At 41.2% G+C, this 19,277-nt stretch overlaps 1 protein-coding gene across 1 annotated transcript; it reads right to left on the bottom strand.

Annotated features, from left to right (window-relative positions):
• Positions 1-14,455: 14,455 nt before the first annotated feature.
• On the bottom strand, positions 14,456-15,310 carry LOC104961785 (sterile alpha motif domain-containing protein 3-like). Its single transcript, XM_010790127.1, is given in 1 exon segment — positions 14,456-15,310. A coding segment is annotated over 1 exon segment (855 nt).
• Positions 15,311-19,277: the final 3,967 nt, after the last annotated feature.

The raw sequence follows: 19,277 nt of genomic DNA, 5'->3' as shown, positions 1-19,277 counted from the left end.
ACATAGCTTGATTTGGTTTGGCATTGTTCCATTGAATCGACAGCTGTGCTTTACAAAATCAACGAACAGATGAATTCTTGCTGTGCTAAAAGGTTTAAGTACTACACTACATTATAACAGCCCTTTCTTTATTCTTTTTTTAATTTGTATTCTTTTTTTTTCCAGAACATAACAACACAGCCTGCTAAATGTCATGAGATCTTTCTAGAGGGTTATCGAGAATAACTTTTATCCAATGACCTTTTCCCTCTCTGTCTGTGTCTGTGTATTCTCTTGTTCCGATTAACCCAGCCAAATCTTTTTTCTTGTTTTGTATCTATATCTACGCCGGGATCCGGAGTCGAGGCTGATCCTCTTGCTGTGGTCCTGTGCCCTGGATCCTCTATCCTGAGTTCTGGATTAAGTCGTGGACTTCGGGTCGTGGCTGAACCGGTCTCAGCGGTCCTGCCTTGGGTCTCGTCGTGCTGCCTCCCTGAAGGCTCCCACAGGATTGTAGCTGACGTCCTCGCGGATTCATCTTCTTATTACAGACTCATGTATTTCCTAACGTTTGGTATGTTGTAAAATGTGTTATCTCTTCGATTTACACACGGCATCTATTGCACGTCTGTCCATCCTGGGAGAGGGATCCCTCCTCTGTTGCTTTCCCTGAGGTTTCGCCCATGTTCTCCCTTTAAACTGTGGGGTTTCTCTCTGGAAGTTTTTCCTTGTACGATGTGAGGGTCTAAGGACAGAGGGTGTTGTATTGTCGTATTATTCTGTACAAACTGTAAAGTCCACTGAGACAATTGTAACATTTGTGATATTGGGCTATATAAATAAACATTGATTGATTGATTGATTGATTGATTGATTGATTGATTGAACATCTCCCATGATCCAAAGCTTCTTTACAACCTCACCAATTACGTGACATCAACGTAAGAATGCATTTCAATTACGTTTGTTCAACTGGAATACAAACAAACCATTGCGTCACTTCTATTATTGTGTTTAACTTTGCTTATGTACATATATTTGTGACGCCTATGCTCTCTGTGTGCCCACGTCTATTTTTACTTTCAACAGACTGATGTGTTTATATGGGAACCTCACCAGCCACGGGCCATTGATACCCGATGATGTGAGTAACAGACATTCGGAGAGTGTTTATGAGCAATCCGACCCACAGCAGCATGAGGCCTCAGCGGAGAGGCATGGGTGCAGAACATAATTCAATCCGGATGGGTTCCATAAACCTTCGGAAAGACACATTGATCCGGTCTGCTCGTCAATAATACACAAAATACGCGTCAGTGGTGCAAACGTGAGGGGGAGTTTTCCATAGATGGAGCTGATTCTTTAATGGCAACACACTCAGACTGGTTAACAATGCCTGAGGTGTGTGTGTTTCCACCTTTTGTCTTTGTGTGTTTAGCATGTGTAAACAGAGTGGACCTTAATCTATGTGTGTGACTGTAAAAGCGCAGTTATTGGTAATAAAACACGCGTCAGGACACAGTGAGATTAAACAGGTTTTGTTTAAGCAAAGTGGATACAACTGCATATAAGGGCCAATGTAGGTCTAAAAAAAGCTAGGGGAGGGGGATGATATTAGAATAAAAAACAAAAATATGTTACACTTCCCCTTATTCTGTTACTATGTGGCTTCACTTTGCAAGGTTGTATTGACCTCATGACATCACGTGTTGCATTCACTGTTTACCGCCTGTGGGGTGTTAAGGTTGATCCAACCTTGCAAAGTGAAACCATGTGGTTCCTTGATAAAAATCTGACAATATTACATTTTGTTGTTTATCTGAATATATACCCCCTTCCCTGAGCTCCTTGCTTTTTAAATACTTTTGACCCAAATGGCCCTTATAAGCCTTGGTGGATATGCGGACTGGCCATCGGGACGTTCGGGACGAATCCCGATGGGCCGGTACTGAAGTGGGCCGGTCGGACGATGTGGGCCGGCCGGGAGTCCCGGGCTGATTTGTAGTCCCAGTCCGCCCCTGATACAGTGTGTGACACCAGAAAGGCCATATTAAGCTTGTTTGTCAGTGTGTGTTGCCCTGTGACCCAGGTAACAGAGGGACATGTACTTTCTGATAGATTACGCCTTACATAACTGCACATTCCACCCAGCAGGTAAACAAGCACCGGGACTAAGGTCAAAAGCAGAGAGGCACCGGCTCGACTGGAGCCAGACGCTGGAGCCGATCCGAGTCACAGTGACCCACATGCAAACAAACTAAAGTAAAGCTGTCATTAAAATATGTACGCCTTAGAAAGCATAGTAATCAAAGAGAACTGTAAACATCCATTTGCGTAGTCAGTTAATTGTTACTGTAGCACAATGACAGTCAACAGAGATCCAGGAATGCTGGAAGAAGTTCTGAAGACTGAAATATGGTTCAAACACGCTACAAAATGTTGGGGGATTTCTACTTTTAATGTGTTTTTATATGTTTTTATCGTACCAGTCCACGATTGCTCTACTATGGAGCTACGGCTAGTAAATGGTTAAAGACCAGAAGTCAGATTAAGATATTTTTTCCTGATTTGGCATTGCAGTAAGCACAAAAGGTTTTGAGTAAAGATCACAGAAGTCCAGGATTAAGAAGGAATTTGAAACGTGTGCACGAAGCCTGCATTTGAACAGGAGTGAGCAATAAATCCCTCTTCCCTTGATTCATTTATTGGCAGCACATAGCTAATGGAAAGATAAGATGATATCAACTTTACTGAACCCTGAGGGGAAACCTTGGAACGGGCTGTGACGGACGCAGGCAGACAGGTTACATTACAAAACAACAAGCTGATTACATTCATGGTAAATAAACAGCTGGTCCTCATCAGCATGTAAGCATTAGTGTTAAAGGTAAAGGCTTTAATGCATACTGACGCACACTTAAAGGGTGAGAATAGGTTCAGTAGGAGCTGGTTTCACAGTGCAGACGCCTCACTAATACATTTAAAGGGATAAGATTATGGGAATGTATAGGGGAGAAAACAAGAACTTGGGAAAAATTGGGAAAACAGAAGCTGAAGACAGCAAATATTTTTATGCTTTTTTAATGTCCTAATCCGCCCATAACCTAATGCAAAGAATCCAGAGGGAAATGAATGCTGGTGATACTTCTCAAACTGATGATTTAATATAGATTATGCAGATTTAATTAGATTTATGCACAATTCTGTAAAATCCATTTGTATTTAAATGTGTGTTTTGTCATAGTATCATCCCAAATCCAGTGAGTCAGATTGGTAGTGTGCAGAGGGTTGCCCTCGATGTTAAACTGCCCCGCTCCGCATTATAGGCTTACGCTAATGCCTCATTAGCATCAGTGTCTCACTGACTCCGCTCTGAAACAGCATCCTCCTCCACTACAGAGGACCTGTTAGCGTCACCGCCAACCACGCCGAGCGGAAAAAGTGGAGCATGACGCACAAGAGAAAGTCATGTCACGTCATACAACTGCTCAGAAACACTGAATGTATAGTTAAAAACAAAGCTTTTATAAAAAGACGACTTTAGTATCTTGAGGATGTGTTAACGTCAAGCCCAAATTACATCACACTATTCCCACAATACAGAGAACAAACTGTGATCACACTCTGTCTTTAGTGAGAAATCTCCCTCTGAGGATCTCTGTGTCTTTAATACTGTTGACTCTGAGGCAATAGGTTAGACACACACAGATGGGAACATGGATAAACAGGATTTATGTGAATGTATGTGTGCATCAAACTCATCATAACTCCTAATCTGGCCTTGCGTGTTTTGGTTTTTGATTGTGACGGGGAATGGCGTGCTTAAAACTCCGATGTCATGCAGGGCCTGTGTTTGCTGACACGAGTGGATCAGAGGGGAAACTGTGTGCGATGGGCTTTTACGCTGCTTTTCCATGAATTCCAAGGGATTTGTATAATTACAGGAAATAAAGTATTTCATGATAAACAAAGGATTAAATGTCATAACACGAGTGTGGTCCCTGAGGCTTTTAGCCATGTGATGGCCTGTCAGTTATCCTGATGGCCTAGATGAAAATAACCCAAACAACTGAGAATTTGTTAAAATTGCAGATGTTAATGGAGGATTTTTTGTGAGCTTACTGTAAAAACACAGAACACTCAAAAAACATCAGAGCATAATGGAAAAGAAAAAGCCAGTTTAAAGACTTCAATTTAGAAACCTGGCTTAGTCTCAGACCTTTTATCTGTCAGACACCTTTAGCTGGAAGCCATTATGATTCCTTTTTAAACAGCGTAAGTAAATAGTTTGAATAATGTCATCCTTTCAACATTTAAAGGTTGCACAAACCTTATATGCAAATCATGTTAAAGGTATAGCTATGAGCAAGCATTCCATTGGTCTGTGAGCCTTATGTAGCCTATGTTCACATGTTCAGCCTGAAGCCTAAAGTGACTCACACATACTTCAAAAAGAGGACTTCAAGTCTTCAGCATGTTTTTAGTACTAACATGCAAATGAACCGATATCTCCGTTTGACCTTTATGGGGGGTGTACTTTTTGGAGTCCTTCCAGTCCGTTCAAAGCTTTCAGTTCAGTACGAATTTTGCACTTTTTTACCAAATGTAGAAACAAATTAGCGCTGTGGTTGTAGATGTATCTTGTAGATGCCTCTAGTTTTTGGCACTGTCATAGATGGGGTTAATAAAATAAAAAAATGTAATGTCTCTTTGAGTCTTAAATATTACTCCTCGATAAAGTTATAATGACATTGAAGTAAAACTCATATTTTTAAGCAATACAGTTGGCCTTTAGGCTCTTTTCACGTACTGCTAACCTGTATTCAACCAAAACCAAAAGCCTGCTAAAACTTCTTTTGTAGAAATTTGTTTATATTCATTATTTACTTCTTAACTCATCATAAGAAGCAAAATGAATCGACTGGCTCTTTTACAACAGTCTTTTGCCAGAAAATTTCCATTGCAAAACATGTTTACGAGCTGCGAGAGTGTCGGCTGATAAGACGGCATGTGGACCGGCAGGCTGGAGTCTTCCACTTCACTGGCAGTGTGGTAAACAGCAGCAGGAGGGTTTGTGAGCAGTGGGCGGGACCTGGGCTCCACATGCTGTCCAAACACGTGGAGACTGAATGCCATGGACCCAGAGACTTTCCATTGAAACACACACACACACAAAGTCACATGCACGTACCCTCAAAGGTAAAAATACAATGGTTTCTCTTTTGAAGATTGTTGTTTGAGCATTACAGGTTGGAATATGAGTACCAAACAACACTGGATCTGTAAGACTCCTAAGCAGACATCTTAACTTAGAACCCTTCATTGCCATTACAGCAAGAATTCTAAAAATGACAAATGAAAAATGCCCACCCTTCAAATATTAAGCCAAGCATTCACATTTCTTTCCCTGAGGCAGCTTTCTGTCTGGGAAAAAATTCAAACGTGATGGCTGAGAAAAGCCAAAAAGGTTCAGAGAGAATGCATCAGGGCTGATTGACCTGTTGGCCTTTCTGTAACGAGTGCTGCCGTTGCTCCGGGAGGAAGAGGCAACGAGAGTGCTGTCAACTTATCAAGATAGTCGCTGACCGAATCACCTCTCGCTTCCTACAGCTCTCTGCCTGCTTTTTCCCAAGAATACAAAAAGAAAAAGAACAGTGAACAATGCAAAGGGACAAAGCCTCTTTACAACCTGTGTACAAATTGGGAGCCGCACATTTTGGTACAGCTATTCATGATCCCCAGAGAATGAACCCCTCTGTTTCCTCTACGTTGAACTCTACATTTGCAGAAACAACTACGGGATGATTCCATGAAATGTGGTACTCACATTTATGTCCTACCCAGGATGAATAGACCCTTTTTTCTCAGAAGCCATTTTGACATGTCATTGCAAGGTAACACAGGTGTAATTTATAACATTAATTATGGCCTTGTTCCATTTAGGTGGGTCAGGGCCTGGTATTGTGCAAAGCTGACTCAGTAGAATTGGTGTGACACACATTGGATTAATTACACCTGTGTTTATCCTGCAATCAGTGGTGGAAGAAGTATGCAGATCCATTACTTTTGTAAAAGTAATGCGACCAAACTGTCAAAATACAAATAAAAGTGAACAATGTTAGCAACCTCCTTTTGAAGGCACTTAAAAGCAACCAAAATGGCGTATTTACTGATGTGTTTTATGTTTTAAGTATGTTAACGTCTCTAAAGCTTGTGTTAACCAGAGACCTTATTTTAAACATTTTCCAAAAACTGTGAGGGAAGTTCTAAAATGCTAAATTCTGACTCATTTCTGGGTTTTAGGACTAACACTCACTCTCTATAATTATATAAGCAAAGATACATCAGCATGTAGCATTTGTATGGGTATTTTGTCAACATTGCACCATTTTGTCAATCAGTGAAAGACCACGTGATCCTAAGATGTAGGTTAAAACGTGTTTGCTTGCATAATGAAAGCAATCTATTCCCATTAGGATTTGATTCAGTATAGTATCTCTGAAATATATGTCAGTATGTTACGTTTTCATGTTACGCTGTGCGCCTCTGTGGTGTCTTCTGTGGAGAGCTACTGTAAATGGGTCACAGCTCCTCCCTGCTGCTGCGCGGCTAAATTCAATGAGCCCGGCTGAAACCCTCCTTAGGCTGATTCAGGGAGAAATAATGGGGCCAGCGCCTCTCAAATCCCCTGAAGAGCCGCAGCCCAGCACGGCAGCAAGCTGGCAGGGAGGCCCGAGCACAGGGTGGACGAGAGTGCAAAAAGAGCAGCCATTTTCTTTTTAAAACCCTAATCAGCACCGCATACCACATGTATGCTGTTATAATGTGCATTGAGTACATACTGTACATACACAATTGCCGTTTTAGGTATATTTCACATGATTATTTCCAGTACGGCTTCTCTCTGAGCGCCAACAAATCAGGCCTGGGTTCATTTCCCAGTGGATACTCTTCCCGATTCAGTTGACCTGTATATCAAACCAATTTACCGTGAATACAAAGTTGATATATGATGTTGCTATCCGATAAAAATGTATATTGTTGCCCATGTTGTCTATAAATCCTATTAAAATGGAAGCTTGCAGTGTATTTGCAAATGGCTGTGTGGAATCAAATGAAGTATTTAACTGTGTGTGTTGTCCTCAGTGAAGGAACGATTCGACTTGCTGGAAATGTACTGATCTTCGAAGACTTGAAGGCAAAATAAATGTCACAAGTTCGAGCCTCCAGATCGTGTGATGATGATGATGAAGCAGCTCGCATGGCACCAGCGCTGCGGCCATGATGCATTCTTTCCTGCTCGTCTGCGTGCGTTTACAAGCATGTGATTTTGTGAATGTGATTCTAAATTTGGGAAGAATTGAGGGCATTCAGAAATAGATCAGATAAACACACACTTCAAAGCAGCATCCTGTTAACTATATTTTAGGAGCCTTTAACTGTTTTGACAAAGGCTTGAGAAATCCACTCCCCTGACACAATCTGTTCTTTATGACAACGTAAGATCACGCAACGGACTCCTGCTTTTACGTACTTCTCCTGTGGTTTGCCCGTACAAATACAAATAAACAATGGTTTTCCTGACAGACAGTCAGTGCAGAGGGGTGAGGAACATTGTGTCCCTCCTGGTGGATTGGTGGTGTGCTCTTATGTAAGGCTGGTTTCTGCCTGGCAGCAGAGCGGAGCCCCACTGACACTGTCACACTGTCACACTGCTAATTATTACACACCAGCTAGAGGAGTGCCCTCAGTGGCTGCTTGTGTGTGTGTGTTCATGTTGCGTCTGTACTGGAGAGGTGAAAGCTTGGTGCCCATAAAGAATATTAAAGCATTATAAGGACATTGTAAGTGTGGTATGTTTTTCAAAAACAGCCTTAGCGTTCCAGACATCTTATTTTTCCCTGCCTGGGCTTTGCCTGTTTTGACCCACTGCCTGCTTTTTGGACTCCTGCCCTTTAGCCTGATGCCTATTGGATAAGCCAGCCTCGTCTACCCTGCATGCTTATTCTCGACAACGAGTAAACTCAAACTTTGATTTTACCGTCTTGGTCTCCATCATGCTTTTGGGGTTTTGTTGAGCCTTTAAAAAAAACAAGTCGATGATTGGGGGTCTGTTTGGCTGCATTGAGGCCTATTCCATTTTGTTTTCACATCAACATGCTAACATGATGACATGTTTAGAAGGTTTAATGTTGGCCATTGTCCCCATCTCAGATCAAAAATCAATTGTACAAATTAAGATTTTCCATACATAACCTGCAGACATGATATTGGTATCAGTTTGTATCTATCTACCTCACCCTAACCCTCTAGATAGCAAATAAATTAATATTAAATATATACTTAAAATAACACAATTCTATTCCCTTTTGACAGCAATATTCTTAAAACCTTGGAAAATCAAAACAATTTGCAGGACTAGACACATTTCTGTGTACCCTTTAATTAACCAAAGATAAGCAATGTAACCTTGTAAATGGAAAATATTCCTATATCTGTATGGTGTAAAAAGATAACTGCATGGTAAAGAAACACAACGTTCCTATGTGACAGCTGGATGTGAGTGAGTGGGAGATAGACAGTTGTTTACTGCATGTTTCGAACCTGCTGACCTCCAGACTATGGCCCTTTCTCACTTCTCTTATTTTCCATTTCCTCGTTCCTCGGTCTCGGTCTCACCGGAAGTTGATTTGTCTGCGCCATCTTGAGTAGCGTCCCAATCATAGATATATATATATGTTTATATATATCTATGGTCCCAATGGCCTTATTTTTGCCTGAGGACCGAGGAGCGAGGAGCGATAATGGAGGAGCTATAATCGAGGAACCACCAGACCATCCTTCGATGAATTCCTCAGACATTCACCCCGCCCCCTTACTGTGTATCGCTGATGCTTCTTGACATGAGAGCAGTTTCCCAGCGGAGTGAAGAAAATACATGAACCTCACGGGAGTCACTCCTTGGTTTATACCGTGTTTTGTTTCAATTAATGTATCATTTAGTTACAAATATGTGATATATCTGAACAACAAAGTGGTCAAAAATCTTTTTTTGGAAACATTTTCATGATCGCTTTTTTCGTTTTACATTTTCATTTATTGTCATTTCCATTCACTCAGTCATTAAGTGCTATTAAAATGTTAATGTGCTACATATCCACACAAACAAAGTGTGCAATCCAATGAATGTTAATATAACTACTGGGTCTTTTGCCATAGATACCACGCTGATTCTCCTGAACAGTTATTTCATCATCTTGATTGGCCGCTCATATGGACATCTAATCACATATCAATCAAAACCTATGTCGTGTTAAATACATATTTAAGAATGGCGTTACTTTTTTGATAATTAGTTCTTTATTTATTACTTTGGGTTTCACAAAGATGATACACCCAAATGTATCTGTGTCATGTAAACATGTGATCCCCCCCAACAGACCGGCGTCACGTGTGGTCGTGGACAATAAGCGCAGGGACACGAGCTGGCTGCTCGTCAGACGATTCAGGCTGTGCACGCGTCATCGCACAACGGACGTCGCTTCAAGCTGACGCTCCGGAGGAAAGCGACCGATCCATTCACGTTCTAAAACTCATTTCCCTGCTTCTCATAGGTTCCCTTGCTCTCTCAACTGCTGCCCTGTCGCGGAGGCAGACTAGTCGCAGTGGAACGACGGCAAGTGAGGTACGAACCGGAACCCATTTAACCGAAGTGAGAATGTGCCTACTGAGCAAACTGACCCATTATGGTTTTACCTGATTTATTAACTCACTGAAATATTTTTAGGATGACATGGACAGGCTTAAGGCTAGTTTAGAATGCTTAGGTCATTAAAATAATCCTATGCCAATTTGGTGAATAATGGTCCAACTTTAAACAAAGATACCGTACATTATTAGGGGGGGGGGACCTTGTTGTCACCTTGCGGTTTATAAAAATGCGAACTGTGTAGTCAGTTCATTGAATGTTTATTCTTGTACAGGTTCAGTTCAGTGGTTTGATTGTACTTAACCTCCATATCTCTCCTACTGTCACTGAGGCGACTGTCACTCGGCTGGTTTACAGATGGCAAGTGGCCAAAAGTGCTACAAAACACAACCAACGCTGGCTCTCCACCGTGACTAAGATCCCTCTTTATAACAACTCTATGGTTCTGAGTATTCTATACAGCTAATGATGGCGTGGCTCACTCGTGAAGAGAAGCCTCCCACCCGATCATAACAGGACGTCCTTTGAAGGAGTTGCCCCTTAAAGGACTGCTGTTACCACCATATGTACATTTACACAGGGCTGCCTCTCACAGAGTGGTTAGATATCGTGCCTGGGAATCTAATCTGAGTTTTTACCCACCACCTGGCAAGAGTCTTTCTCGTGCACCTGAAAAGGGATTGAAGCTTAATTTCATAATGCCCTTCGGAAGGAGAACGTCGCGAGGAGACATCAGTATCCTCTGTAATCTCCTGCAGAGCAGACACAGCAGGAGGAGAGACTCCACTAACACACACTTCTGAACAACCCTCTCATGGCTTCATCTTCTTCTTCTGTTCTGCAGTTTTATTGAACATTTTTAATTCAACCTTCTTCACCCCATTTTCAACTGTCTGTGTTTCTTATCTTCTGTCTTCTTCCCCCGCCGCCCCCCCCCCCCCGATTTGGCCCCCCGCTAGTCGCAGCGGGTCGGCTGTGGCCTCCCGCCCTTGTCCGCCTCTTTTCCGTATCCGCAGAGTGTCTCTGACCGAAGACAAGGACAATAAAAAACTCCGATGGCTTCACATCGCAGGCTCAAACCGGACTGACGAGTTCGCATTGGCCGCCAGTCTCCAGCCTGTAAGCATCCTGCCGCTCAGGATGTGATGGTGTGCTACATTTTCCTACTCACAAGACACAGAAGACCTACCGTGTACAAACATATGCCACTCCCACATCGAGAGTTNGCCTACATTGCAAATAAGCAGACAGCGCTGCTTTTCACACACACACACACGTGTGTGTGTGTGTGTGTGTGTGTGTGTGTGTGCGTGCGTGTGTGCGTGTGTGTGTGTGTGTGTGAAAAGCAGCGCTGTCTGCTTATTTGCAATGTAGGCTAGGCCTTATCAGAATCATTTCAATTCCAGATTCAATGTTGTTTGCATAATTTCAGGACAACTTTGGGAATTTTGTTTGTTTGTTATGAGTTTTACATTTTGAAAGTAGAGAGAGAGAGAGAGAGAGAGAGAATCTGCTTACACTGTAAGCCCGGATAAGTTGAATCTAGTTAAAAAAATAGAGTAAAGTGGTTGCCTTTAAAAATGTAAGTAAAGCATTATGAAAACTTGAGTAAACTTAAATTAATCAAGGACTGGAATTATTATTTGAAGTACAATGCACTTCATGTGAAGTTGATTTTACTTAAAATATTGTGTAATATCAATTGCTTTGCCCAATTATATAACTTAGAATTTTTAGTTGAAAGTGGTTACATTTCGTATTTATATTTTTTAAGTCAACCACTTTCTATTTTTTTAAGTTAAAGACATTAGGAAAACTTAGAGTGAATTTAACTTAAATTAATTCAAGTACTTGAATTAGTTATTTGAAGTACAATGCACTTCATGTGAAGTTGATTTTACTTTAAAATAATTGTGTAATATCAATTGCTTTCCCAATTATTTAACTTAGAATTTTTAGTTGAAAGTGGTTACATTTCGTATTTATATTTTTTATTCCGTCAACTACAAAAAAGAAAGACACAAAAATAAAGTTTGACCTTTTATTAAAACTTGGATACAATGAAATTGAGCATCCTATAAAAACTGTAGCAAAAATATTGTACCATACATTTTCACATTAAACCATAGCAATCTCTCTCTCTCTATATATATATATATATATATATGTATATATGAAAAGATATATATCGCTCTGAAAAAATTAAGAGACCTCTTTAAAATGATCACTTTCTCTCGTTTTACTGTTTGTAAAAACTGGATTAACATTTGTGTTTTATTCTATAAATGAATGACCGACAACATTTATCCCAAACTCCAAATATTCTCATTTAGAGCGTTTATTTACAAAAAATACCAAATTTTCAAAGTAACCAAAAAAGATGGAGTGTTTTCAGACCTCGAATAGTGCAAAGAAAACAATTTAAAATTCATTTTTCAACAACACAATACTATTGTTTTAACATGGGAAGAGATCAGGAATCAGTAATTGGTGGAATAACCCAGATTTTCAATCACAGCTTTCATGAGTCTTAGCTGCTCTGCACCACCTTTCACATTGCTGTTGGGTCACTTATTAAGCCACTCCTGGCACAAAAAAATCAAGCAGCTTGGCTTTGTGTGATGGCTTGTGACCATTCATATTCCTTCATATTCCCTGGCTGTGGGGCATGGAGCATTGTCCTGCTGGATAAACCCACCCTCGGCTCAATTCAGGTGTGAATGGAGGAAGACCAGATCAAGACCCTGTCATGGAACAGTTGGAACCCCACTGAAAGCCTCTGGATGTTATCCAGGGGAAGATGGATGGTCACAAGCCATCAAGCAGCCGAGCTGCTTGAGTTTGTGTGCCAGGAGAGACATAAAGTCATCTAGCAACAATGTGACGACTGGTGGCGAGCAACCAAGACGCATTGAAAGCTGTGATTGAAAAGATCTGGATTATTCCACCAAATGTTGATTCCTGAACTCTTCCTATGTTAAAACATTAGTATTGTGTTGTTTAATAATGAAGGAACTTGTTTTCTTTGCATTATTTGAGGTTTGAAAACACAGCATTTTCTCTGTTATTCTTACAGTTGTAATTTTCTGCAAATAAATGCTCTAAATGACTTCTTTGTTTTGTTTGGAGTTTGGGAGAGATGTTGTCAGTATTATAGAATAAAACACAAATGGAAATGCCAACAAGCTTAATAGGTCAAACAGTGCAAACATGCAACAACAACAAAATGCAATATGGAAGCCTAAATAATTGCCATATGTAACAATTTTTCAGAACCCCGTTTCACAATGTAAGCTGATTTTTCAAGGTCAGAATTTTGGGTGCCAGCTCAACTTTACCAAGTTTTAACATCCCCTGCTGAACAAAGTGGAAAGTGTTTTTCATGCACTTTGGGTACTCCAGTTGCAGGGCATAAATGAGTCCGAACAGGACATAGAAGGCCTGAGGCAGGTTAGCCGGTCCATCCATCACCACATTCCCCTCCAAGACGATTGCCACACTGGATGGGTTGAGCTGAGGATTTTCTCCGTCACAGAGGATTCCCAGTGGAGTTTGACTGTACACCTCCTTATCAGCCGCATCCTAACAGAGAAATAAAGAGATTGACATATAATTCTACATCGTCCACCAAAAAGTAGCTTCCACTGTTTATAATGAAAAGCATCGTACATATTTAAAAAACTTATCATATTTGATTTATATTGTTGGTGAATTAGTTAAAGAAAATATACATAAGGAATAGTGTAAGCATTTAGTTCCGTATTTTTTTAAACTCTGAATAATGTCCCGAGTCAATTTCACCCAAAAATGATCAAAGGGTGCAAAATGTGAACATAACACAAGGGTTAAAGTAACTTACGGTGCAGGTCTTGAAGAAGGCAGAAGGCTCATCCCCCAAGATGATTGGCAGTCCCCGAACACAAAGGCATCTGATGTCGGTTGGCTCAGTGGTCTGGAATATAGTGGAGATAACAAAGAATGGTCATATATTCATCAAATACATTCTACAAACTCTACACAATTACTTTATTGCAAATATACTTGAAATTAAAGGAGAGGACAAAAGGAGATGACATGATAGGAGAGAATAGAAAAGGGAGAGAACCATAACTTCTTCTTGACCAAAGAATAGAATAGGAAACAAAACAAGAGAGCAAAGCAAAATGAACAAGGGAAAAGAGGAAACAATGACACATGAAAAGATGAAATTAAATTGACAGGACAAGAGGAGAAGACAGAGAACAGCAAATGAGAGAAAAGAAGAGATGAGAAGGAAGTAAAAGGGACAGAAGAGGAACAAGGAGAGAGGAAAGAGATTGGGTAGACAGATGTTAAGTAAACCCACCTTTGTTTGACGTAAAAGCTCGGACAGGAATTGGCCAGTGACACCCTTCTTCTTCCTAAAGAGGTCCATCAGGCTCGGAGAGAAACAGTCAAGTGCACCAAAGAAGTTGTCCTTGAGATTTTTCCCCACCACTCGGTTGAACTCGCAATAAACCTGAAACACAAAAGAGAACAAACCATGTAAAACTATCAAATAAAATCATCCTTGGTGAGACAAATAAGTGCATTTTCTTCACCATCTGATTTTTCAAGATGCCTCTCTGCACTTCTCACAGTAATATCTTAATAAAATCAGATATTTAAGTAGGTATGAGGATATAACATGACAGTTAGAACACAAAAGGACAAACAAACCTGGCTTTCTGTGAAAAGAGCTGGCCATCTTTGGACCATCTGGCTTATCTCAGGATTGTCTTCAACAACTTATTTTCTCCGAAGAGCAAAAGTCTTGGCCATCTCTTTCTTAATAAGGGATCCATTAGGATTCGTCTTCATCATCTCGTTGACCAGAACCTGGCGAGAAGCTTCTAGGTTGCAGTCATCCATCCCCTCTGGATTGTCAGGTAGGAAATTGATTTCGCCTTTCCTTGGCCTCTTGATGTCCTTGTGGGGAGGCAAACCATCTGTAGTGAACCTTCCCCGTTTACCACCATTGACAGTGACATCACGTCGACCAAGGACGCGCATTTTGTGTCTGTAGTTACCCATCTTGAACTTTAGACTGTTCTTTCATCCATCCCAGCCAGATGATGAGCCTGCTTCTTTCAGACATGGGTGTGATTGCACTAAGGCTTTTGCTACAGCTTCAAAATGTTGCTTTGAGGGGTAGGCATCATATGTATAAATCGTCTCAGACAGTTTCTACAGGATGTCATGCTTCAGCTCCTTTGTCACTTTGAGATATGTTCCATCCCTGAGATGCAACAGGTTGGTTTGACGGAGTCTGTACTCAACATCCACAGAAAATTTGGGGATTTCAAATTCTTCTGGCCACTGCAAACTTCTATCAAGAGAGGAGTTGGACCGGATTTCAGTGTCTGCCGTGCTGCTTGTATCACGACATGCTTCTGTTGGTGCAGTGACGGGTACAAGTAAAATCGTTGGGATGATTTTGATCGTTGGCTTGTCTGGGAGCTCCGAGATATCTGTCAGGTTACACAGTTCGTTGTTAAACTCGGGATCTTGATACTGTAAGGCGAAGCTGTAATCAGCTTGGAGTGAGTCTTGGAGCCAGCCAATTCAATCTTCAAGGGGGTCGGGTCGTTTCGTAAATGTCATCTTCATGAAGCTCAGCGCAAGTTCAGGCAGGAAGACCTATCACTTTGTATTGCGCCTCATGGCAATACTCGCTCCCTTCACTAAATGATAGGGAGCGCCACTCCTCAGCTAACCTATCACTTCCCTCCATTCACAAGCCTAATCATCGCACCTGTTAATCCCTCTATATATGCTCTCCCCTTTTCCATCAGCTGTCTNGCTGTTACAGTCTTTATTTACACTATTTTGGTGTAGGCCTCCTGGCCTAGATGTTTATGCAGTTTTAAAACACCTTGGCTTTGTTCTGAATGCACTTCGTGTAGTTATCCTACAGGAGAAAGAAAATGCACTTGACTTGGAATTAATGTACTGTATGCATTCAAAAGTGCGCTGAATAAATGTTTTATGGACCCATAATAGTGATTATTATTTAAGTTAAGTTAAAGTTTTGCCATAATCATGTCTTTTTCCATAATCAGGTAGCTGAACAACATTGGTAAAAAAATGTATACATTATATATATATATATATATTTCTATTAATCATTTTCGATTTTCGGCCAACTGTTTCCTATTTTCGGTATCGGTTTCGGCCAAGAATTTCCCATTCGGTGCACCCCTAAAATATACAGTAGGCCGGGAAGGTAAAAAATCTATAAACTCGGACAATAAAACATATTTGAGCTTGAGACACAATATAAAGCAGGATATTATTAACATTAAGAGTGTAGGGAATTACAAATTAAATAATTTTTTTTTTTGAAATGTACAGTGTGTCCAGTTATCCCGTAAAATGTGACACAGTAATGTACCGAGACACAGGCAAGTTAGGCAGGTCAGGGATAGGCAGGATCGGCAACAAGTGCTGGAAAGATGAATGTGTGACCGAGCCAGAGAGGTTTATATACTGGCTTGATTAGCAATGAGAAGCAGCTGGGAGCCCAGGCGTGCTGGTGAGGTGGGAGGGGCTGGCCTGAGGTGTGAGGGGGGTGCAGGGTCAGTGGAAAATTACTGGGGCGCACCAGCCAGGGAGAGAAGAAGACTGTGATACAGCGAAAACTAGCTAGCTGAAGCTAACACCTGTTCAATGGGAACACTGGGGGAAATAACCGTCAAATTGTATTTACCCATCCTTAAATAAACTTGTGAATTAAAACGTAACATTCCCAGCATGCTTAGTGTTACTGAAATCATTGTTGTGTGCTATGAGGTTGAAATGTGATTAAAGCACATTCCACTAAATATTTCTGGAAATTAGCTGTGACTGATGAATTGTCAATGTTACGGTTAGAACAGTGTTATGTTGCATTAGTGTGAGTATAACTTTTTATTCCAATTCATTATTCACTAATTAAAATAATTGTATACCACGACTGCTATGCAAGAGGATTAGCTGCTGTGTTTATTGCTTGTGCTGTCACGCTTCCTGAATGTGTTACTCAGGTGGCAGATAATTTTGCAAAACCATCCTCTCCTTGTCATTACCTCACAGTAGCTTGTATTTACGGAATACAACGCATGCAGTGAAAGCAGCATTAGGGGACCTGAACTGTTCAGCTCGTGCTTGTTGAAATAACATATCCAATAGTCTTACTGCAATGTGCTGTGCTTCAGGCAATGGATAATTGAAAATCGGTTGAATCCAGGATGTATACTTCTGTGATAGTTATTTTGTTGGAAGGACGTGTTTTAATCCCTTTTCGGTTGCAACTGCTGAAAAGGCAGAGTAAAGCTGTATCAAGCTTCACAGCCATCTATTGCATTTCTATTTTTTAAACGGAATCAATCATGATGACAGATACTAAAAAAATCAAGGTAGAAATATTAGGAATGTTCAATAAAAGTGAAAGACAAACTGCTGGCGAATCAGCAATCTAAAGAAAGCTGGATTAATAAAAAAGGTTGTCAGTTTAATCTCTTCGCCTCACATTTTTCATAATTTTAAGATATTCAATAATTTCACACTGCCTTAGAAGCAGCAAACCTAAAATGAATGTGAATTATAATATTTCGCCAGAAAGGTCCTTTAGAGCGTGGTTGTACTTAAAAACTCCCTATTATGTTTTGTTGGTGTTTTCCCTTTCCTGTAGAGTGTTAAATAGGTTTCTGTGCATGTAAATGGTCTGCAAATGCAACAATCCCAAAGTTCCCTCCAGAGGGGGTTTCTCTCCCACACACTGAGGTGAACTGGCTCCTCTCTAGCTACCAGTCCACACTCCGTATTTGGTCCAATCGGGACGTGAACCGGCGACCCTTCCCTTCAAAGACCCTACAGACTGAGCCAAACCCGCCTTGCCCAAAAAACAAATTAAGGAATAAAGACCTTTTTGAACATTAAAGCATTTACAAATATGAAACTTGGGCCCATCTGGTTCCTAAAAGCCAACATACTGTAGCATCGTCCATAGTTCACAAAACAATGGGTGACGTCACGTTGACTATGTCCACTTCTCATATACCATCTATGAATCTTGCCTATTACTAGAAGCTGTGTGTTTTCTTACACTTCCTCCTGGTGTATATTTACGATGTCTCTACTTATGTTTTTTATTTTGGGGCTGAACTCTAAAGCACTTTGTTATGCATTCTGTGCATGACGTGCCATATAAAGCTAATTCAAACATGAAAAACATTTGTCCAGTGGCTCTCATGCATGAGGAATGCACTGCTAGTTAAGTATCTGCCGATGTTTCCTCACACCTTCTTGTGTAGACTTTTGCCCTCGTTGCTTTTTTTCGTGCATGGAGTGCATGTAATCGTGAGTCTCATGCTCGGCTTCATTGGGAACTCAGTGAAGCAGTAAGTTGGAAAGAGCCGAGGAAAGTCTTGTTTATGGGATGTTCCTTCTGGCCGTTCCGGCCCGTGTGCCTGGGGGCAGTGCAGAGGTCCTAATCGCGTTAACCTTGGAACTGGGGTGATCACACGTGGAAAGGTGTTACCAAATTTACCGAAGGCAAAACTAGGACGATTTACCAAGAAGCTAAAATGTTTTCACAAGGCAGCCCAAGCATGATGCCTGACAAAGCAGTAGTTATTTGAGGACAACACGGGGATGAGTCAGAGAAACACATTACAGCTGATGGCGTGATAAGGCAGGAGTTATTCATTTTGGAGTGTGGCGGAATAAATAGCAGCCAAAGAACACAGCTTCCTATTTCCAGCTCATTGTTTCTGCTCCCATGCCCGTTCTTCCTTCTGTCCCTATTTTTCACCACATATTTTCTTTATCACACAGGCAATTCTCTGACTTCATGTCGTCTGTCTCATTTTGTTGGTCGACTCTTTTGATCTGTCCACCTCAGATTGATCCTCTCCTCGATGTCCTATTATATACCTGATAGCTTTCAGCGTGCTCGAGGAGAATTTAGTGTCCGCGGCTGTAACAGGGTTACATTCAGAGTGCAGGCTGAGTTCGGCTTCTCACACCATACTTTTCAATCTCATGAGTTGATAGAGAAAATAACTAGAATTATAATTGCAAAAGGTCTGTAATATTCATGGATGTGCTGTATGACGTCATCAATGACCTCTGTAATGAAGCTCAGCGCAAGTTCAGGCAGGAAGACCTATCACTTTGTATTGCGCGTCATGGCAATACTCGCTCCCTTCACTAAAGGATAGGGAGCGCCACTCCTCAGCTAACCTATCACTTCCCTCCATTCACAAGCCTAATCATCGCACCTGTTAATCCCTCTATATATGCTCTCCCCTTTTCCATCAGCTGTCTTCCAGGTGTCAACGCGCAAGCAGCAGCAGGGCTTCGTCCCAGCTCCGGGTATATATTCATCAGCTCCGCAGTCTTGCGGATTAAGCTACAGGCGGCATTCCCCAGTTGGCTAGCGGTTCTAGCCGGCCACCCCGCAAACCCGGACGCAGAAGGAAAAGACAAGGATATCGGGCTCCACGGAAGTTCCTCCGGTTAATGGAAATGGGCTACTTCAGGCAAACAATTGACGCACGCCTTCAGTCTCTCGAGAGGGCATCACTGG

This window comes from Notothenia coriiceps, unplaced genomic scaffold (assembly GCF_000735185.1).
Source record: "Notothenia coriiceps isolate Sejong01 unplaced genomic scaffold, NC01 NC01_scaffold00001466, whole genome shotgun sequence".
NCBI classification, from domain to species: Eukaryota; Metazoa; Chordata; class Actinopteri; order Perciformes; family Nototheniidae; genus Notothenia; species Notothenia coriiceps.
The sequence above is the reverse complement of the archived record's forward strand: the minus strand, read 5'-3'. Positions and strand labels throughout refer to the sequence as shown.